Genomic DNA, 23,600 nt, shown 5'->3' on the forward strand with positions numbered 1-23,600 from the left:
CGCCTTCTGCTGGATAAGCTCAGGAGTACAGGTGATTACGGCACTACAAATAAAAACTTACAAAAATATCGATTTTTTTACAAAGTTTCATCAGAAGAAATTCGATACGGGAGCTAATTTAAACAGGGTCTGCGGTTGGCAAACCTGAAAGCTAATATTAATGTATTCAAATAAAAGGTTTTATTAGAAAAACATAACTTTTACGTAGAAAGTTACGATGGTGGGAAAGAAGTTAGCACTAAAATCCACTTTAATATATGTATACAGCATGCAGCTGCTACTTCTGAACGCTAGATGGCGCCACCAGAAGCACAAATTTATATTTTATGAAATAAGATCTAAGCACAACACATAGAGAGCTGCTCAAAGGCAATCGCACATACACACATACACACACAGACACACCTGCAGGTCGATATAGTTGAATATTATTGAAGCTGAATTTCAATGCCAGCGAATTTGTTTCGCTTGCGTTCCGCAAATGAATAGAAAATGAGAAGGTTGAGCATGTTGTTGCTGTGACTGGAGGGCAGCAAACAGCAGCCGCAAAATGCAATTGAAGCTGGGCAAAAGGCGACGAGGAGTAGCTGGGAAATTGGGATACGGCAGCGTGCTGATGACGATGCGAATCAAACCGAGTCGAAGGCGGAGGCAAAAGCGGAGCCTGAAGATGACTTCGATTACAGACAGGTGGCATAAACAGAACTCAACTCTGGTGCGAAAAGGTCAACAGCATCGATTCAATATTCAAAATGTAATTTAGCGTAATGTACACACTGCAGCAGTAGCAGCAGCAGCAGCAGCAGCAGCAGCAGAAGCAGTAAGAATGCAGTGCGACGAGTGTGCTGGACGGGCAAATACCCTGTAGCCTATAGTCAGACGCATTGCCTCTTGTTTAATCCTGTTGCGTTAAGCATTATTGAACTGTGTATGTTGTTGCCAGCACCTATAGTCCAAAATCGATATTTATCGAAATTGTTATCGAAACATAAAATTCATCTGCGCTGGCAAGAGTTATTCCATGCATTCAAAATCTTATACATATTGTACTCATAAAATACGTGACACGTTCGTAACACTGAGTTGGTTATCGATATTTATCGATTTTGTAAAAATGCGGGATATTTATCGAAATTGTTATCGAAAAATAAAATTCATCTGCGCTGGCAAGAGTTTGCCACACATTCAAAATAGTATACATATGTCTGTTATAAAATACTTGACACGCTCGAAATTAATCGATATATTCGATATTTATCGATTTTAGAATAGAAGGGGCGCGGAACATTTGAAATGCATTTCAGCTCAGTATTCAGCATACAACCAACAGTTAACGTCTCTAGCTTACGTAACTTTCAATGGTTATAACGGGAATGGCTCATCACATGAGACGCCTCAATTGCAGCTATAAAGTCGCCCCCTGACCCCCCTGACTCCCCTGACCACAACCCAGCTCCAGGATAACTTTTGTGTTGTTGCTCCTTCGCTGCATTCCTTGGCTTGGCAACAATAAATTTCAGTTGCGCTGCGTGAAAATGCAGATAATGTTGACACCTGAAGGCCGCACGAATTTGTTGTTGCAACGGATAAAGGATATTGAGCCTTAAACTAAAACGGAAATCGAAATGATGAATGCCGCAAAGAGCTCGGCACGACTACAAGATGCTCAGTAAAATGGCCCGAATACTTTCAACTTGCCTATCCAATTGTTATCGAATGCCCATATAACTATTTATGTGGCCGGAACAGTTCCTGGCTTCACACAGATCGAACGTAAACCAAAAGCAGTCACAAATATTAAGGTTGGTTAAGTCAGAGAATATATAAAATTATTTAAACACTTACTTTGTACAGGATTGGTACCATGATATACATTTAAACAGGTTCAAGTCAGCCAATGTTAATATCATATTAGATCCAGCTTGAGCTACAATCGATATATCTGAAAGAAAAAACATATAAACATATATTCAATTTTCTCTCGATCACATTTCCCTCTTCAAAGTTGTCAAAAGCAGAATTTCAGCAGCTGTTTTTTTTTTGTTTAGCTCCTGGAACTGGAACCAGTTATTGCTGCACTTCTTGGCTGCTCCTCAACCCTCCCCCTTACCTCTTCGTGCCCCTTCCCAACATTAATGAATTGCTTTGTGAGAAGAGAAGGCAATATTGGAAGCCCAATAAATAAATAACAATTTCAACGAGCGCTGGCGAATGTGGCACAAAGCGGCTTTAACCCTTGTTTTGCGTAGCGAATATTTATAGAAAGTCAAACGAACTAGTTCACAAGACTTAGCTGATAAGCTGTGAGGAGCAACTAGCTCAAGCTAAAAGTTAAAAATGCATGAGAAAGTGAATGAACTGGTTCAAAACAGAGGGTTAATAAGCTGTGAAGGGTAACTACTGTCCGGTTCAAGCTGCAAATCCATCGAAAAGTGAATGAACTAGTTAATTACACTCAACTGATGAGCTAAGAGGGCGGAACACTAGTTCGTGTTAATCCTTGAAAGCGAATGAGCTAGTTCATTATAGTTAGCTGTGAGCGGAAATAAAATGATTTAGTTTACACTTAGCTAATTGACTGTGAAGTTGAACTAGTTCGAGTTTGAAGCTGCAGTTCCATAAAGAGCGATTGAACTAGTTCATAACCCTCAGCTGTGAGGTAGGAACTACTTCATGTTCAAAGCTGGAAATGCATGAAAATGGGAATGAACTAGTTTTTTACACTCAGCCGATAAACTATGAGGGAGGAACTAGTTCGCGGTTGAGGCTGAAAATGCATAAAACGGCGAATGAACTAGTTCATTATACTAAGCTGATTAGCTGTGAGCGAAAATGAAATGAACTAGTTCATTACACTCAGTTGTTTAGCTTTGTTGTGGTAAGAAGAGAACTAGTTCAAGTTCATAGCTGCAAAGTTGAAACCTTCGAATTGGTTTCACACGAATCCGACAATAAGTTCAATTAGACAGCGTTGCCACCTGAGACGAGAGTTGCCACTTCTGATGGCAATTGAGCAGAAAATATTTGCTGAGCAGCGAAATCTTTTTTAAATGCTGTCTAAATTGTCAAGTGTTTTTCGAGCTCAATAAAGCTTGCCACTTGGGCAAAGAAAACACTGCCGCAGAGCGTTGCCAGATTGTTTACGACTTTTGACGAGCTGAGCTTCAAGTGCTTGGAAAGTTCAAAGAAATGAACTGAAACTAGTTCATCAACGCATTGAGAGCCTTGAGCTATTGTGAATGTATTCAGCTGGCCAATTCAATCAAGGGTTAAAGCCACACGCAGTGTCTTCTATGCGTGTGTGTGTGTGTGTGTGCGTGTGTGCGTGTAAGTGTTTGTGTGTTGTGAAACGTCAAAAAAACTAAAGGCAGACCGCAGGCAACGCGGCTGCGTTTTCTTTCCGTTTGCTTTCCTTTTTGTGAAGTGGAAATCAATAAATAAAAAATAGTGGAAAAAAGCTTGGAGTGAGGGGGAGGGACGGCTGGTCTTTAAGCGAGAGTAGCGTCAGCGTGCAAAAACCTTTTAGTTATATTAATTTTCGAAATCCGCTGGAAAACACTTGCAACCGCCGAGCGCAGCCACCCGCCATGCCCACCACGCCCACAACCCTTGGCTGCAACTAGGCCACGCCCACAGCCTGAGTTGGCTTTAATGCGCGCATTGAGGCGTTCGCCCCAAAAGTCGTAAAACAAATTGTTATGAGCCGCACTTCAATTGCCCAACATTTGCCAGCGGGCCACGTGGAGGCAGGGGCGGTGCGAAAAGAGGCGGGTGGGGGAGGGGGGCTAGGTTTAGCTGGTCACAAGACCTTGGCCCTGGCGCTGGCCAAAAATTGATCCTGTCGCATAATTCGCGTCGGCAAATTGCGAACAGCGATTTATCTTGTTGCCAATTAGACGCTGCGACGCGCGGCCAATAACAATTCCCGTGTGTTGCCGTTTTTAATTAGAAAATGCAGCCAGACAAATGGGCGGGGGCGTGCAAAGGACAGGGGGGGGAGGGGGACAGACACTTCAAGCAGCAGCAGCCCCCTTACCCCCGTGAACCACATTCATGCAGCTGAAGCATTCGCGTCTGTTTGGCAAGGTGTAAAAACTAATTACATTAAAACTGCCACGAATTCAATTCAATTGCATTGACTGCAGCGTGTGTGTGTGTGTGCGAGTGTGTGTGTGTGTGTCTGTGTGTGTGTTGAGCGCGAGATGTGAGCTGGCAACAACAATCGCCAGGCGCCAATTGCACAGCGCGAAAACCATTTTTTGTAGCATACTTTTTAGGGCAAGGCCTTAATCAATGCCAGATAGCAAAAACAAAACAAAAAGATAAACAAGTGCATGCTGCACGACCAGCAGACACCCTATAATCAGCTGCGAGCTGCTGCGACATTAATACATATGCATATGCAACATTTTCCCTCCTTCGACCTTAATTGTTTAAGCAAAAATTCCTGCTTTAATAACATTTTCACTTCAGCGCCGATATTTATCGAAATTTAAAGATCATAAAGCTGACAATTGGTATTTTTTAAATGCCAAAAATCCAGGCAATATAAAGGCATTTTCGATAACGAAGGCAAGATAGTTTGCAATAAACTTTTCCCAGGCAACAATCGATATTTATCGATAGTTGGCAATTTTGCCAAAGGAACCGCTGTTGACAATCGATATTTATCGATAGTTGGCAATAAACTGACTTAGCTCCTGCAACAAGGTTGCCTAAATTCCGAATTTCAAGTTCAAGCTACTCAACTACGATAAATGCTTAAGCAAAGCCGCAGCGATTAGTCAACACAAATCGATTTTGGGTTTGTTATCGATAGTTTGACACGAACTAGAGCTGAGTATGCCCAGCAAAGTTGGCGCTTCTAGCTCCAAGACTTGACTGGGTTTCGCTCTAAGTCTGCACAGAATATCGATCATAGCTGCAATCTATCTAAATCTGTAATCGATTAGGCAAATCAGCAATCTTCGAGTATGTCAAACAGAATGTAATTAAAGCCCATATTAAATAAGTTCCAGTTAAGTGTGGAATACCCCTAATGCTCCAGAGCAGAGCATTTTAAAGTCCATTTGGCGTATGGAATTTTATACGGATTTATTATTGTTGAGCTTTTGTGTTCGTTGTTGTTATCGTTGGGGGGCTGACTTGGCTTTCAATTGTAATGTCAAGTGATTGGTTTCGGTTTTAGCGGACAGAGTCGGGGCAGGGAAATATCAGGTGTGTGTGTGTGTGTGTGTATGAGTTGTGCGTTGTTGGTTTGATTGAATTGCGCGGCATTTAATAATGCAACGAGACGCCGTTCAAATTAAGCTGAGACATTTGAATTGAATTAGCAGCTCTGTACGCTGATTGCGTTTTTATTTTTCTGCTTTCTGTTTCACCTTTTGCCCGGTTTGCACGAGAGGAGGGCAGCGAGTGACTAAAATAAACGGTGTGTAACGAATTATGTGCTTTGGGCAGGCGGCAGACGTAACTGAAAGAGACTTATAACAGTAACTTACAGCAATGCGAGTGACGAGTAACGAGAGGCGATTTAAAAGTAACGAGTTGCGAGCAAAGGGGAGCGTGTGGCGAGGGTGTGGGTTAAAAGAGGATGTCAAAAACAATAACAGCGAGTTTGAAGCATAGCTATTAAAAAGTAACGAGTAAATAGTAGCGAGTAACAATTAACGAGTAGCGAGTTACAAGTTGCAAGGTAGTTGAAAGCGAGTTAAGCGTGACGTTAAACAACGAGCGAGAAAAGCGAGTACCGAATAGGTAGAGACTAAAATTAAAGCCGTATAATAAATATGTTGCACTATATGCACGATAAGATTGCTTAACTTTTTAACTTGCGTTTACTGAGAAGTGCAAAAAAACGTTTAAGACAATGGGATGTAACGAGTAGCTAGTAACAAGTAGCACGCAGCGAGTTCGAGTAGAATAGAGACTAGGCATTCTCACGCAGCGTCTAACTATACAATTATTGACTAGAGAGTCACGAGTAAAGAGAGTAGAATGCCAATTGACGAGTCAAGAGTAACGAGTAGCGAGCAGTGAGTGAGAAGCTGAAAGTAGCGAGTGGTCGCATAGTCATACAAAACGTGACGAAAAATACTTAAACGAATCGAGAAGTGAGTTAGGAACTAACATTAACGAGTAGCGTGTAAAATGTAGCTAAGAACGAGTAGCGAGTAGCGAATACCCAGAAACGGTTTATCCGGTAACCAAAATGAACAAATAAATTAACGAGTAAATGTGAACAGACTCTTGATTGAGTTTAATTTATATGAGACACACAAACAGATTAAATGTGGGTTAATAATAATAAACGAGTAGCGAGTAGCGAGTAGCGAGTGACGAGTGACGAGTGGGAGAAGTAAATGAAATGAATGATTGACATTAGGCAGATGATGGAACTCGCTGCCCGCCCTTAAATTATGCGCGCATGGGGCGGGGCGGGCGGCTTGAGTCTGGCGCGCTAACAAAGACAACGGCATATCTAAGACAATGAAAATGTGAAAATATGTATATCATTTATTTTTGTTCTTTGTTTTTTGTTCGTTTTTGATTTTTGCTCGGCATCATTTGTATGCAAATGAAGTGAAAATCTAATTACGAAAAAATATGCGCGAAATCTAATGACAAAACAAACAATAAGCGACTCGCTGTCTGTGTGTGTGTGTGTGTGTGTGTTGGTGTGATTGAAAATGTTTGTGTTATGTGAGTGATCACATTATATACACACACACACACGCACACACACACACGCACACACACACACACACAGAGAGAAGACGACAATTTGTAATGCGCCAATAAGAATTTATATCAAAGCTTTTCTCGCAAGGCGCAAGGCCCGACTTGAACGAGCGCGACAAAACGAGAAGGACATCACATTACAGCGAAGGGGGGGCAACGCGTTGTTTCGCGCTGCCTACACACAACGCCCACTGATAAGCAGCGGCGGCAACGAAAGACAACAACAACAAACAGCAGCTGGCAGCGACGCCAGCGATAGCTAACGGCACAAGCGACGCCGGCAGCAAGGCAGCACGTGGCGTCAAGCGTTGTAATTCGCTGAAAAATTGACGACACACGACGCGTCGACGTCGGCAGCGCAGCGCCAGCAATTCGTGCCGCAAGCAATTTCGAAGAGCTGCGTATAAGAGCATAATAATAATAGCAACAGCAGCCGGCAAAAATACTGAGTCGGGCACAGTTACAAGGTGGGAACAGATTTGCTGGGAACAGAATTAGCTTGGCTTACAATTTGTACGATAAACAAGAGCATGATCTGGTCGGGTGTGCACGACTGGTAGATACCCTACACCCAGCGAGAATACAGCGCACAAATGTTATACGTTTTCTTTATAGGCAAATACACACACACACACACACACACACACACACACACATGCACACTTGCTTAGCCCTATTTACTGGGAAATATGTTCTATTCTAACTCCGCTTATTATAGTCCGATCTTTATGCAATTTGTGGGGCTTCAATATGGCATACACCAAGGACCAAGGCCCTGCCTTAAAGAATAAATGTTTTTTCCAATTTCACGAGTAATCTGGCAGTTATACAAAAAGTGAAACGTTCTTAAGCTGAGTATATTGTACTTGAATCTTCATACCAATTTTGTCGTAAGTAGCTCTCATAATTCTCGAGTTATGATAAAGAAACCATATCTAAATGTCGATATTTATCGATATTATGAAAATGAGAGCGGGTATGTATATAGCTATATATAGGGTATACCCTAGTCGGGTACTCTCGATTAGAATTGTATGCCTAAGAGGTACAACTCTGCGCTGACTCGAGGTTGGCTGCCTTGCAAATGTGTTCCCTGAATGAAAAGGGAAATTCCTCAAACGAAAATATCCCTCTCAAGAAATATCCCAAAACCTGCGACTTATACGCTGGCCCAGTATTTGTCGAGCTGCTTCGGCTGCGTGCGTTCGTGTCAGCACACGAGCCTGAGATGCCGATTGCCGACTGTCGTCGTCGTCGCTGCTGCCGCTGCTGCCGCTGCTGCTGCTGCTGCTGCGCGACGGGCAGAGCAGCGCGTTGCATATCCTTTGGCGCTGCTATCAGCAGTTCAGTTCGGCAGTGACAAGCCTCAGTCTCGACTCGGATGCAGTTGCAAGCGGACGCGTGCGCTCGACTCCACAAGGAAAAGACAAATGAAATTTTGATAAAGCCGAAGCGAACTCGAAGAACGCGTAAATCATAAACCAGAGAAACTTAAACTTAAACTTAACTTAAATATTAGAAAAAATAAAAAAAAAAAATAAACGACTTTTTTCAAGTTGACCAAATATTGAAAAAAACAACTCAGCATAAACTGAAAACAAGCGAAAAAATATTTTAAAAAAAAAGCCAAAACTTTTTCAAGTCAAATAAAATTTCAAAATAATCTAAAAGAAATGAGAAACATTAAAAAAAAATTAAACTAAAGCAGCAAAAATTGAAAGTAAAATTAAGAATTCAATAAAAATCAAAGTTCAATTAAAAAAAACAATATGCAAACAAACAAAACTAAGTAAGAAAATATGCATAAATGAAAAAAGTTTTTGCTTAAAAAAAGTTGCAAGCGAATTAAATTAAAAAAAAAAAAAAAAGCGCGCGCGTTGGTTAAAGTTTTATTTTTCTCAAGTTTTTTTTTTGTTTTTTTTTCACTCAAGTGCAAAATATGACAAAAAAATATTGAAAAAATAAAAAGTATTCTGAAAAGAAAGCTGAGCGAGAGGGAGAGAGAGCGAGCGAGAGAGAACGTAAGTTTGTGGTGCGGAAATGAAGGATGTCAGTTGTGTGCACATCGAAGAAAGCAACGGAAATTAAAATTTGCATGTGCAGCAGCAGGACACACGGACAGAGAGAGAGCGAGAGAGAGAGAGAGGGAGGCGGTCAGCGGCGGGGCCAAATGCCCAAAATGTGGCCAAGAGACGAGCTGCTGCTGCTGCTGCTGCTGCCAAGGCTCGGTGAAGCCGGCAAACGAATTCAGCACTCAAAAACTCAGCTCGAAGCTGTTTTTTGAATAAACTTGACGGCCAGCTAAAAGGCCAAATAGCCAACAGACAAACAGAGAGAGAGAGAGAGCGAGAGAGAGAGAGAGAGCGAGCGAGAGCGAGAGCGAGATAATCAGATCTGTTGTGCATTAGCTGACAACCAGATAAAACGCTCAACAACATTGACAAGAACTTCATCAACTGCGACAACGTATTTTCGGGTCCACCCCAAAAAGCCACTCTAGCTGCAACTGAGCCACCATCCCCCCTCCCTCCCTCCCCACAATCGCCCCCCTCACCATCATGGCATTGCAGGGACAGACGTTCTGCTTCTCGGCAGCTGGATTTATCGCTTGCTCAGCAATCGTTCTGCTTTGCAGTTCCGGTAAGTGAAATATGCACTCGCAAAATCAAGCACAAAATGTGCTAATACATTAACTGCTCGACTGAACGATACCCTGTTTAAGCGTGCCAATGAGCAAAGCTCTTCATATGTGTCTCTCTTTTACTTTTATGGCCTGCCTAGCAGGATCTTCCTGCTTCCTACTTTGGTCACACTTGAGCCAACTTTAGTTAGTCAAAGCTCACAACTTAATTTAGTTAATCAAAGCTCACAACTTAAGTGTGCTAACTGTGCCTGTAGCAAGTGCTCAGTTCTCCCAATATTGAAATAAAAATGTAAAAATGAAATGCATAGAATTTCGAGTTGAAATAAAATTGAAGCTTAAAAGTTGACTTGAATTGAGCACAAAAAAAAAATACGATTCTTTTTCTTGAATCGAATGATAAATTGAATAAAATATCAATTGTTGGGCTTCATGTTCAAGCGTTTATGAGAACAAAGTAGAAACTTAACTTAATAAACTAATTAAATAATCGAAATCTTTTTTAAATCAAATGTGACGAATCTAGAATAATTCTAGAATTTGAAGAAAACAATCTATAAGTATTCTCTTGGTAAATATCAATCCATATTAGCTCTAGCTGTTGCCATGCTTCAGTTCTCATAGTTTGTTAAGGTCTCAAGAATTTATGAAGTCAATAAAAAAAGTCAAAAGTATTTTGACTCAAAACTAGATGGAAGGTTATTTAGTTAGGATTCTGATCAAGAGAATCACATCAAAATCAAATTGAATTCAATTCAAAATCAAGAATTTTGTGAAGAAACAAAAACAAAATTTTAGAAAGTATTTCAACATAAAACTAGATTGTACGCCATTTTCTTTTCTGAAGAGTTTTTCAAGCTAGGAAAATGGAATTTTAAAAAAAATGTTCCAATATATCGAAATGTCAAGCTAAAGCTTAATAATAAGTTGGGCTCCTAAACTAAAATTATTTATTTATTTAGAAGTAAGAAGAAGAAGTTAGAAAAGAGAAGAAAGGAAACCCAATAAATACATATACATATATATATATATATTGTGAAGAGTTGAGTTCAAGATATAAAATATCAAATTAATACAAATTCGTCTAAAAGCAGAATTTGGTTAGTTTTTTTTCTTATAAAGAATTCTTAGATAAATTCAACAATTTTAGCTCAAGATCAAGAATTTATGAATATAATTAAAAATAATAAATATTAAATAATCAAGAATTTCAACTGAAAATCCGATTTTAAACAATTTTCTTATGAATTTTACAAAAAATTTTCCAACACTGTTGATGTAAACGTTCAGGTTCTCAAAGTGAGTTTGGGGTCCTGATCAAGGATTTACAAATTTAAAAAAAGTAAATAATATGATTTGTACTAAAACTCAAGCTTTTTTGAAGACACGAAAAAAGCAAGAGTCTTAACTCAAAATGCAATTTTCATTATTTTAAATAGATTTAAAAGAGTTGAGTTTTTTTAAGCAAAATTAAAAAACTAAAAAAGGTATCCGACAAATTTGTCAGAGTTGACATATTCAAATCGGCTTCTGATCAAGAATTTATGAATCAAATAAACTAAAAAGAATTTTAACTTAGTTCTAGATTGTAATCTTCCTGAGGTTTTTAAGATAATAAAGTAAATAAATATTCTGTTGATAAATGAGCTGATCTAAAAGCAGAGTTTTAGCTACTTTTGGGGAATTATTCCAGAAATTATTTTGTAGTTATTTCGCACAGCAAAAAAGTGAAGAAATCTAACTCGAAATACAATTGTGCTTGCAGCGATGCATCCCGAATATATAGCTCAGAGTTGAGTTTCCGATACGAACAATCGATATTGATCAATAAATCGATAACGAAATCAATATCAAATCAATTTTCCAGGAAGAATGAAGAATTTATGGATAGAATCAAAATAAATGAATAAGAAACAAAAGACTTTGAACTTAAAATCAAGAATTAAACATTTTTTTTTAATATATTTTCCCTCTGTACTCCATATTTCATTTTCTTTAAGAATAGTTTTACTTAAAATACATTTGTACTTAATTTACATATTTTGTTTTCCAATGGATTCGTAGTAAATATGAGACTTAAACAAAATCAAAGAGCTATTAAGACGCAAAGTTGTGTAAATAACAAGATTTGCTGACTTAATTTAAGTGGAAACAGACTTGATTCTCAAATAAAACTTTAAGTTAAACTAAAAAGAAAAAAAAACTTAGAGAAAAACGCGTGGAACTCGAAAGCCACGGAAAATACAAAAACACAAAAAGTTGCACAACTGAAAAAAACGTGCTTAAAGCAAGCACAATTTGGCTTAAACCAAGTTAAGCATTTGCTTAAACGAAGTTGTTCACAGATTGCTTAAATTGAGAAAAAAGTTCTTGAGGCTTACAAAAAAAAAAAGAAAACGTTTGCATTTTGAAATGATTTGAGCCCGTTAAGCTCGCCTCTGCGAGTCAGGCGCGCCTTTTAGCCCGTTCACTTTACAGGGTATTCGAGGAGCGGCAAACAACATAAAAGTAGAAAATAGAAAAATCGAAAAGTGAATACAATGCGAATCGAGCTGAGCTACAGCCGTGGCAAAACTTGCAGCTCCTCAAACTGTTTATTCATTTATACATTCATTCATACACTCGCACACACACACACACACACACACACACACACACACACACACACACACAGACTGGTCAGTTATTCATGCGAGCAAAACAGCTGAAGAGTTGTTTTTTGTAGTTTATTCCATTTGCCATTTCCATTTTCTGTTTCTATTTCTGTTATTGTTGACGTTGCATCTAGCAATGAAAACGTCATCGAATGTAAAATGTTGTGCGAGGCACATTGCACACACACACACACATACACAGAGCTGGAAGACAAGTTGCCACTTGCAACTTCAGCAATTGCAGCAACTGTTGCAACTGTTGAGTTAATGCATTTTGTTGCACAATAACATAAATATTTTTTCGGCTGCTCCAGTTGCCCGACACACACACACACACACACACACACACACACAGCTGCCTTTGCCCTGAGGCACTTGTGCTTTATGACCTTGTTGCAAGCTACAAATTAAAGGCCCACCTCTTGCCAGCTCTTCAACTAGCCCGAATTCTCAGCGGAATAAGCCCATCACAGTGCTCGCTCGCTATAACGAACTAACTTGTATATGTTGTATGCACGTTTGCATCTTAAATTGATATAAAAAGGCCTACAGTCGTTGAAGCTAGGCGGCTGCTGCATTTGAACTGGCGACTTCTCGCTTGCCGGTTCGCATATGCCACACTTATGACAGTGCTCGCTCGTTATAGCAAACTCCTAATCAGCATCGATTTATTCTATATGTTTCCACTAACAAAGTTAAGCAGCTAATGAATTTGAACTGGCGACTTCTCGTTTACCGGTTCGAATATGCCACAAATACGACAGTGCTCGCTCGTTATAACAAACTTTCAGGCATAAGCATCTACAATCTATAAAAAAAAAGCGTGTGAAGCTAGGCGGCTGCTTAGTTAGAACTGGCGACTTCTCGTTTGCCGGTTCGAATATGCCACACATACTGACAACAGTGCTCGTTCACACCATAACGAACATTCATATACACTTTTCATATACAATACATTTGCATTTATATAAGGCAGCTGCTGAACTGGCGATTTCTCGTTTGCTGGTTCGAATATGCCGCTTGCTATAGCAAACATTTATATACGATTTGTATTCACATTTTCCATGCTTTTGCATCTATATAAGAAAGCGTTTAACCCTGGCGACGTTTTGAACTGGCGACTTCTCGCTTATTGGTTCGATGCAGCCTCGATTATAGATTCGGTTCATGCAACCATCAAAATGAAAAGTGCAGGTTCTAATTGGTGCACTAGCTGTCAGACTGGCAAAGCCTCGACAAACTAAGCACAAAGTTTAGAGATCGAGCTCCCGAAAAGACGAAGATAAACGTAATCATTTCAAGAATAGAATAACTTTGATTAATTAATAAGTATTGTGAATTAGGTCAACCTTTTTTGGATAGCCTGGCTAAGACCCTGGCCTAGCCTGGGCTCGTTTGCCGCCGTGTAGGTCCGGCTGCTGCATCAAACCCAAATGGACGACCGTTTGGCATGCAAGGCAATTGATTAGAGCTGAATCACAAGTGTTAATAAATTGGCAATTTCAGCATTCAGTGATAAATAATCAATAAATAACGTGCAACAATTCCTAGTTTATTATTGGCACACAATCATTTTTCTAAATTCAAACACTTCTCAGATAATTTAATTAGATAAGTGCCACACACACACACAAAATAATCTTTGCGTTGTGCTTAAATATCGAGATGAGTTTTTGTTTTCAATTCGATTTAACGCTTTGAGACTTTGAAATATTTATTGTTAAAAATACTTCAAATTAAATGTACAACTCTTCAACATCACCAGAGACGAGGGGGCGTGGCACTGAGGGGCAGAGCGCATTGATATATTTGAATATGCGGAAAAGTTCAATTTTTCATTAAGTGCATATTTTTCGTTTTTTCATTCTATGTATTTTTTGTGTTGCAGCTCTTCTTGCACTTGAAATTCACCTTCTGCATTTCATATTTACCAAGTCCGAGCAGCTAGAGGGGGCGGAAGGGGGAGGGGGGCGGGGCGGGGCGTACCAGGAACCTATCGATTGTTGAAAGCCAAGTTAAAACTTCAAATATGAGAAAGAAGTTAAAGAAGTGCGCGAATATTCCAGAAATGAGAAACAAGTAAGAAAAGTTTCCGAATCTGGCAGATTCCAGCTTTCTTCTATGCATAACACGCGCAGCGCTTGTGCTTCTTCTTCGCTTCATTTTCGCTTCTTCAGCGTCTGTGCTTCTTTTTTGGTTCTTTGCTTCTTCCTCGTCTGTGCTTCTTCTTTGCTTCTTCCTCCCTTGTGCTCCTTCTTCTTCTCGTCTGCTTTTTCTTCTTCACTGTTTCAGAGTCTGTGCATCTTTGCTTCTTCCTCGTCTGTGCTTCTTCTTTGCTTCTTCCTCCCTTGTGCTCCTTCTTCTTCTCGTCTGCTTTTTCTTCTTCACTGTTTCAGAGTCTGTGCATCTTTGCTTCTTCCTCGTCTGTGCTTCTTCTTTGCTTCTTCCTCGCTTGTGCTCCTTCTTCTTCTCGTCTGCTTCTTCTTCACTGCTTCAGCGTCTGTGCTTATTTTCTTGGTTCTTTGCTTCTTCCTCGCCTGTGCTTCTTCTTTGCTTCTTCCTCGCTTGTGCTTCTTCTTAGCTTCTTCCTTGTGCATCTTCTTGCCTTCTGCAGCGCCTGTCCTTCTTTTTTGCTTCTTTGCTTCTTCCTCGCCTGTGCTTCTTCTTTGCTTCTTCCTTGTGCTTCTTCTTGTCATCTGCAGCGCCTGTGCTTCTTTTTAAGCTTCTTCTTTGCTTCCTCATCGCCTGTGCCTTTTCAGCGTATCTTCTGCTACTTTGTTTTTTGCAGCCTCTGCTCCGCGCATCTTCAGAGACTTAGGATTATATTAATCTAATTTGAGAACTTAGAAGCATGGAAGCTTGTTTTGAGTTGAAACTTCGAATCTCTAGACCTCAAGGCTCGAAAGTGGGCGTGGTCCAATTTATAATGCTTTTAAAACAAATGTTCCAACGAGAAAGGTTTTTGCCCAAAACCAAGTGTCCTTTGGCAGAGTTTTTACTGTATATTTATATATATGAACCAAGAAGCTCTGTAGCTCTATAGGCTATAGGCTGTGTCTACCCCCTAGGCTTGTCCTAGATGTGGTAAACCCTATTGACAGCATGCCCATGGCTACAGGGTATACACACACATATATATGAAGATGGAGGCGTGGACGCAGGACAATCAACTTGTCTGACTTTTTAACTCGACTGAGTGTATATATATATATATATATATATATATATATGTGAGTAAGTGTGTGTGCGTGTGTGTGAGTGTGCGTGTGTGACTGTCTGACTGCCTGCTGTTGTGGTTTATGATACCATTTAGCCCGAGGGTTGTTTTGACAAATTGTGCAAATTATTGTGTTAAATTTGCCCTTGAGGTGAAAAATCACTTTGACATGGCGCAATGCCATGGATTATAGACATTTTTTTTGTCTGTGTGTGTGTGTGTGTGTGCGTGTGTGGCTGTTTAGCTGATTGTGCTTTTGTCTGTCCGATACAGACACATTGGAAGAGTTTTTGGCCGTGGGGCAAAAATGGCGACTGACAATCGACAAATCGACATAAGAGAAGCTTAAAGCCAGCTGCTCATATTGTTGTTGTTGCAGTCACTTAAAGGCCAATGCCACACACACACACACAGAGACAGAATATTGCATGCAACGCCAATAATTGGAGCCAGCTTTTGGCCCCTGCCCCTCAAAGTGGGCCAAAGCGGAAGCGAATGCGACAGCGACACTCAAACAAAAAGTCAAACCAAAACGCGAAAGTAAGATTAGTTTAAGCAAGCCGAAGCTTAAATACCCTTTGCCTAACGGCTTTGCAGTTTGCATGTGAAAAGAGTGCAGCTTGTGAATGCGCAAAAAAAGCGACCTTGATAAGCTTTGGCTTTAGCCAGCATAGTTAAGCCAGTTGATGTGAGATTCTGATCAAGATATCTTGATAAATCAAAAGGTTTTCCATACTAGAAACTAATTATCGACCGATTATTCCTATGACAGCTATATGATATAGTGTTTCGATCCAGCCTCTTGCGACTTTTCACTTAGACGAACTTATACCAAATTGCAAGACGAAAGCTTTAAAACTGAGAGACTAGTTCGAATAGGAACAGACGAACGAAAGGACAGACAGGGGAACATGGCTATAACGACTCGATCAAGATAAATACTTATCTTATATAATCCTGTACCTTATCTAAAGATAATATGTAAGCTGTATGGGCTCGCAGATGTCGCCCTCTATGCGTTACACATTTCTTGGCAGAATTATTATACCCTCTAGGTTATAATGAATGGCACACCGAATATTGAATACCCTAGCTTAATTAGAACATAAGTGAGCAGCATATTAAATGAGTGCTCTGCTTGTTAAACATATCTGCAGATATGAGACAAAAGTTTCTTCGAGCTCTGCTGCCCTTCAATAAAATGCCTACGCTTTTGATGCTGATCAGGAATATATATATATATATATATATATATATATATATATATATATATATATATATATATATATATATATATATGTATATATATACTTAAAGGGCTCGAAGATGTCTTTTTCCAACAAGAGTATAAAAATCCGAGTAATTTTGTTGATTCAAATTGGGCTGCATCCTTAAAGAACGAATTAATTGGCGTTTTTATACCCTGAACTCATTAAAAATGGGTAAAAAGGGTATATTGTATTTGTGCAAAATCCAAATGTATCTAACAGGCAGAAGGAAGCATCTCCGACCCTATAAAGTATATATATTCTTGATCAGCATCAATAGCCGAGTCGATCTAGCCATGTCCGTCTGTCCGTCCGTCCGTCCGTATGTATGAACGCAAGGATCTCAGAACTTATAAGAGCTAGAGACATTTTAGATGTAGATGCTCCTAGCTCCTGCGCATATCGAGTTTGTTTCCGATAATCGATAACTTACTCCGTTTCCAAGCAATCGATAAAAATCGATATCGATATCCTGTTTTTTGGGCAGTTTTGGTAAATAATAAGAGCTAGAGTCACCAAACTTGACATATAGCTTCTAAAATAGAATATATGCATGTGATGTTGGAAGAAGAGGATTAAGGGTATCCGCTAGTCGGGAGCTCCCGACTAGAACCTCTTACTTGTTTTTTTTAGAGTATCAATAATTATCGATTTTAATTAGACGATTTTCAGTCTTAGTTTTTGGCATGCATTCACAATTGAAAGCCGTCTTTAAGGTTTGGCTGACAGTCAGCCGAGCTATGCAGGAATGGTGGCGGTAGACTTAAGACGAGCTACACGGACAGGGACAACTCGCTGGGACGCAGGCACAGGGTATTCGGCTCTGTGGCGCCTGTGTATTTGTGCAGTTGGTTCACTTGTGGCAAGTTGAACGGTTGCCATGCTTTTGGGAACGTTTCAACGATTTCGTATGCGGCGTTGACGTGACTCGCATTAGCATTGCACACGTGTGCCACGCCCACAATGGCAAAACAGCCCCCCTCTCCCTCACTCACTGTTGGGCACTCTGTCCGACAGTTAATGCGCTCGCTCTCTCTCTCGCTCTCTCTTTCTGTGTTGCTTATTATCGAAATTGTATATGCCACAAAACTGCAGCGGCAACTTCCTGAGCTAACCAAGAACTAGCTCTACCTCTTCTGCCTGGGGCGGCGGGGAAGGGATTGGGCTGAGGGAATGGTACGGAAAGTTTTTGCCAGGCAACTTATTAAGATAGTTGGATAGTTGCTTAGTTGGCGCGTCTAGACGGTTTTTAGTCAAATTATGGTTTTCAAACGTTGCGAGGTTCGCCTTTTTTTCTTTTCGTCGTACCCCTCTCTCTCTCTACCTCTATCTCACCCCCTCTCTCCCTCCCACCCTCTCTAGCACTCTTGCCCCCCTCAGACGCTCGATGAGAAACTTAACATGAGCTTTTTGTTACCATAATTATTTGCGTGCGTGTGTGTGTGTGTGTGTGTGTGTGTGGCATGTCAAGGAATTGGCCATTAGAGAGTCCGTCCAACAACATGCGCCTCGGGCCCATGCAATTTGCCACTGTGAATTGTGCTCACAGAAAAAAGAGACGAAAACAACTCACACAAAAAATATAAAAAAGAGTGTGAAGCATGTTTTTTAGTCAGCTCAACTGGGCGGAGAGGGGGGGAGAAGCAGGGTATTCGCTTTGTTTGTTTACATTTGGTTTCTTTTTTCTTTTTTTTTTTAACACACCCTCGCACGCTCGGCCCGCTCGGGCTTGGGCAGCTTTCCATTTAGTGGCTTGTCGACCTTTGCAACCACAAATCTGGTCGGCTTTTAAATAATACCAAAAAGTTGTGCACACATTTGTATGAATAGCCAACGTATTTGCATAGAAAATATTAAGTTTTATTTAAAGTTTAGCCTCTTGGCTGAAAAGGTTTTCGAATTGGGGTATTGCCGACACAGTCGTATACTCTTTAAGCAGCAGCAACTGGCGACATGGGCAAAGGGAAGTCTTATAGAAGTTAAAAAGGCGAGAAGAAAGCGATACGCTGGATGAGACCCTATTTTGGGAAAATTGTCAAAGTAACAGGAAGGTGGTGTAAAAACGAGCTACATTTCCCAATTAAAAGGAAAAGTTATACACTTTCCCCTTGGAAGATAGGAAAGAGAGAAGAAAGCGATATGCTTGGTGTTACCATGCTATGGCGAATATCGAAAAAAGTAATAAGAAAACGAGGCACTTTTCTCAATGGGAAAAAGAAAATTCTGGATTGTTTTGACTTGGAAGATAAGAAAGCGAGAAGAAGGCGATATGCTGGGTTAAACTTCTAGTGTTACGAAACTGAGATGAACATTTCTCATCTTTCTCGTGCAGAGGAACAAAAGTGAACACCTTGTCCCCTTGGAAGATAAGAAAGCGAGACGAAAGCGATATGCTGGATTAAGTTTCTTTGCGACTTGGCAAATGAAAAAGGGCATACTAAGCTGACATACAAATGGCTAATTTTTTACGTGCATGAGAAGTAAGTCTAACACGTTGTCCCCTTGGAAGATAAGAAAGCGAGAAGAAGACGATAAGCATTGTCAAAATTGGCATGGCAAATTATTGAAGTAAGAGAAAACCAATGTATCTATTAGAGGAGAACATTTTATACACATATGGTATTTTCTTAACGACTTGACGACTATACAGAGGGTATAAACCAGTCGGGACTTCTTTTCTTTAGCCTTACAGCGGGTTTTATGGTTTTTTTTTAACAACAACAACAACTTCTAGTAGAGCACACTCTGCTTAAGCGAGAGCTGGGCCACTGGGTAGCTACTAGTCGTGCACTCCTTACAAAAGTGCTTGATTATAATTAGAAAAGAACTGCAACTTAATTTACAACTAACCTGCATTGCCGAACAGCTCAGCTTAGTTGCTTTGCAGCTGTCTCTCTCCCACTCGCTGTTAACTCTCCCACTAACAGTTCGCTTAACAGAACTCTAGATGACAGCTGTTAGCGATCAAAATGTTAAGCAACACTTAAAGAAAATTTGTTGCATCTGGACCTTGTTAGTCATCAGTTCAGTTGCTTCGCATCTCTCTCACTCCCTCTCCCTCTCACTGTTAACTCTCCCATTAACAGTTCGCTTAACAGAACTCTAGATAACAGCTGTTAGAGATCAAAATGTTAATCAACACACAAAGTAAATTTGTTGCATCTGGTTCTTGTTAGACATTCGCCAGTCCAGTTGCGTCTCATAGCTTTCTCTCCCCCTCTCTCTGTTAACTCTCCCATTAACAGTTCGCTTAACAGATCTCTAGATAACAGCTGTTAGAGATCGAAATGTTAAGCAACACTTAAAGCAAATTTGTTGCATCAGGTTTTTAGTTAAAGCGCACACAAAAAGTAATAAACAACAATTTAATATCGACATTTTGATATCGGCTAGAAAAAAAAAGAAAAAAGGAGATCTCGAATTGAAATTCAAAGGCCATGGAAACGGCTCACATGTCAAAGCAAATAGATTGGCAGAGGGCGCTGCCCAAAACGAATTTTAGTACAAATAATAATAGCGCCAGGAGCACTCGCATAAAAACCTGCGACTGCGACTGGAACTGGAACTAGGACTGGGGCTGAGGGGCTGCGAATATACATAAACTTTTGCTGTTAACTCATCGCGTGAATTGCAAAAAAAATTGTTGTTGTTTTTTTTTGCCATGTTGTTCCTGTTTTTGTTTTCGCTCAAATTTTTTGTCTCCTATTTTTTTTTTTTTTTGGCCTATTTTAATACCATACAAATGGGTAAAAAGGGTATATTGTATTTGTGCAAAATCGAAATGTATGTAACAGGCAGAAGGAAGCATCAATAGCCGAGTCGATCTAGCCATGTCCGTCCGTCTGTCCGTCCGTCCGTCCGTATGTATGAACGCAAGGATCTCAGAATCTATAAGAGCCAGAGACTTAGATGTAGATGCTCCTAGTTCCCGCGCAGATCGAGTTTGTTTCCGATAATCGATAACTTACTCCGTTTCCAAGCAATCGATAAAAATCGATATCGATATCCTCTTTTTTTTTGGCAATTTTGGTAAATAATAAGAGCTAGAGTCACCAAACTGGACATATAGCTTCTAAAATAGAATATATGCATTTGATGTTGGAAGAAGAGGGTTCAGGGTATTTTCTAGTCGGGAGCTCCCGACTAGAACCTCTTACTTGTTTAATTTAGTTTCGTGGGGCGCGCAGCGGAGTCGCCGGCGAGTCCCCACGGCGCCAGCTAAAATTGGAATTTTATTTGAAAAACAACAGGAAACAAAAAAATGTGTTTCTCACTTGCAATTTTTTTTTGTTAGCCACAGAAAAAATATCAACAGCAACAATGAAAGCAACAACAAATACTTTTGATATCATTGCCAACAATTTGGCAATTCTTCGTTTTGTTAAAATTCATTTATGGCTCGCAGCCCACAAAAAAAAAGCACCAAGCCAAATGCCGCCAAACTGACCGACTGGTAGATACCCTAAGCTACAGTGAAGACATGCTTCTACACAAAAGGAAGGAAACAAGGACAAGCACAAGCTGTGCCTCTTCTTCTGCTCTTAGCCTAAGCTTCTTCTTTGCAGGATATCGGACATGCATTCTTGAATAACTCGGGAGTTAATCTTGCGATCTTAATCAAATTTTCAGCGCTTAAATATGGCATAAAAAAGTGTGCATATACCAAAGCCCAAAGCTCTAGCTTTCAAAATGAGTTCAGTACAGCAAAATTCTGTTTTAGGGGACAAACGGGAAAAACTTCAAAAATGTGAAAGCTTTTTCATGTGTACATCCTATAAAGGCAGCTACATGCCAAATTTGATAAAGTCAGCTCTCATATTTCTCGAGTTATGCCAAAATAACCAAATCGATAAGCCACAAAACCGATATCGATATAGATATTTATCAGCTCGTCTATTGATACTGATCAGGAATATATGTGCCTTAAGAAATCGTGGATGCATACACTTTGACAAAATCCATATATACCCCTCTCGCATTGAGTACAGGGCATACCAAATTTAGAGAAACGCACAAAAAGTTTGCCAAAAAACGTTCAGAGAAATCGTGTAATGGCCCGACAATTGTTATTGTTGTTTCTTTTGTTGCTCGTAATTCTGTGTCAAATGTGTGCGAAATGTAAATTCACCTTTTTAAAGTAGCCGAAAAATGTGCAAAATAAAAAGTTTTTTAATTAAATGGTGATTGTTTGAAGCATGACCCTGTAGAGCGTGGCATTATATCATATTTATCATAGCAAAAGTTGAAAGATGCGATATATTCTCTTCTATCTGAACATCGGGCTACTGTATTATATAGGTTTACGAATATAGGAGAGATCGATGGAATAGTTGGATCTTACAAGGCAAAATATTACTTACAAAGAAATATCTTCTCACAAATGTCTGCAGAGGTATTAAATCTTCAGTGTGCCGTAGATATTCTTTCTACCCTATAAGTTTCATAAAGATCGGGCAATAAGCTCCGAAGTTAATGCAGAACAAACGCTGTGTGTAAAGGTCAACTATTTGCGACGCTAGCTTGTCGTTCAGGGCAGGGCACCTGCTAGTCGGGCATTGCCGAGCTTGCGAGATTTCTACCCTGTAAGTTACATAAAGATCGGACAATAAGCTCCGAAGTTAATGCAAAGCAGACGCTGTGTGTAAAAGTCAACTATTTGTGACGCTAGCTTGTCTTTTGGTTGCAGGGCATCGACTAGTCGGGCATTGCCGACGCACTTGCCCCTTTTTTTTTGTGTTTGAAGAAAACTTTTGAATGTGAGTCCATGAAAAAGGGTATTGCCTTTCACTGTGAATTGCCGCAATTGGCCAACTTTATTAACGCAAATTAACCCAACGTTAAACTTGCCGCAACAAAGAACCAACAAAAAGCCGCCAAAGTGCCGAAACGGCGGCCAATCCGTAACCGAAACGCAAGTTCCTGCCGTAACCCGAGATGTTCGCGAAGGGGTAGGGGGTAGGGGTGGGTATAGGGGTGGTAACAGACCAAAGTTATGCCCGTCAATCTTCGCGCCGAGGCGACAGTTTGATAAACTGATGGATCCTTCAGATGCTTTCCAGATACTAATCAGCGTTCGTTGAGCGCGCTTAACAGGAAGTCATAAATTTTGCCAGGACATGCCAGCGCATGTGTGTGCGTGTGTGTGTGCGTGTGTGCGTGTGTGTGTGTCGCGCCCTTGTCTAGAAATTTTAATTAAAAGCGATGACATAGCGAGTAATTCGATATCAGAATGTCGCCTATTAATTTTAAGGACATTTCCTTTATTGATTCTTTGTCAATATTATATTGAACCCATAATTTACACATAAAAGGGCTGACTAGTGTGCGTGTCCGTGTCCGTGTGTGTGTGTCTGTGTGTGTGTGGAAGTGTGTGTACGTTTGCGGTTTACCCATTGTCTTTGGATTACGGATTTAACTTTCGGGCTTTCGCTCGCCTTTGTTTGTTGTCGCGTGTCTTGCATTCATTTCGAATTAAAGAAAACAGGAGCGGACTTACCGATTGGGCCGCAAAATGTGGGGCTACACAAAATAGGCTACATTTACTATACAAATAGTTGCAAAATAGATATTTGGCTTGAAAGTCTATAACTGAGTCGTTTATCTATCGATTTTAACAGGCAAAAGCAATGCCCAAATAATATCTGTCTGTCTGGCAGTTTTTCTTCAACTTTTCCTGATATTCTCATGTAAAAAAGAATTCTTAAAAATTGATCAAATAAATGTTGTTCATATTATTTTTGTCTTCTAAGATAAGATTCAAAGCTTTAAATATGTGTTTGTTTTTTATTATATTACGCTTCTGTGAGTTTACATCTTGCAAGAATTCGCGACAGGGTAAGGTATACTTAAGAAGAAGAATAGGCACAAATAGACTTAAGTGTGAGCAGGTTGCGAATATTGATTGCAGCCATAAAAAGACATCAAATCTCCTTTCAAAAAGGCTAAGAACAGTAGCTTGTTAGAAACAAATTTAAGTTTAGCTCAGAAAATAATTCAATTACTTGAGAGTCTATAAAAAGAAGGTTTGCCAGCCTCAGCATTTGTTTTGTTTCTGGCATAGTGTTGTACAACTGTATAAA

At 40.0% G+C, this 23,600-nt stretch overlaps 1 protein-coding gene across 1 annotated transcript in view; it reads left to right on the plus strand.

The window, feature by feature from the left end:
- The first annotated feature begins 9,299 nt into the window (after positions 1-9,299).
- The window catches only part of LOC115768495 (carbonic anhydrase-related protein 10), a 45,079-nt gene continuing 30,778 nt past the window's right edge, over positions 9,300-23,600 (plus strand). Inside the window, exon 1 of the mRNA XM_030713081.1 lies at positions 9,300-9,381. Coding sequence (XP_030568941.1) covers positions 9,300-9,381 — 82 coding nt within the window. The remainder of the gene's footprint in view (positions 9,382-23,600) is intronic.

This window comes from Drosophila novamexicana, unplaced genomic scaffold, assembly GCF_003285875.2.
Source record: "Drosophila novamexicana strain 15010-1031.04,08,12 unplaced genomic scaffold, DnovRS2.1 tig00001813-arrow-arrow-pilon, whole genome shotgun sequence".
Taxonomy (NCBI): domain Eukaryota; kingdom Metazoa; phylum Arthropoda; class Insecta; order Diptera; family Drosophilidae; genus Drosophila; species Drosophila novamexicana.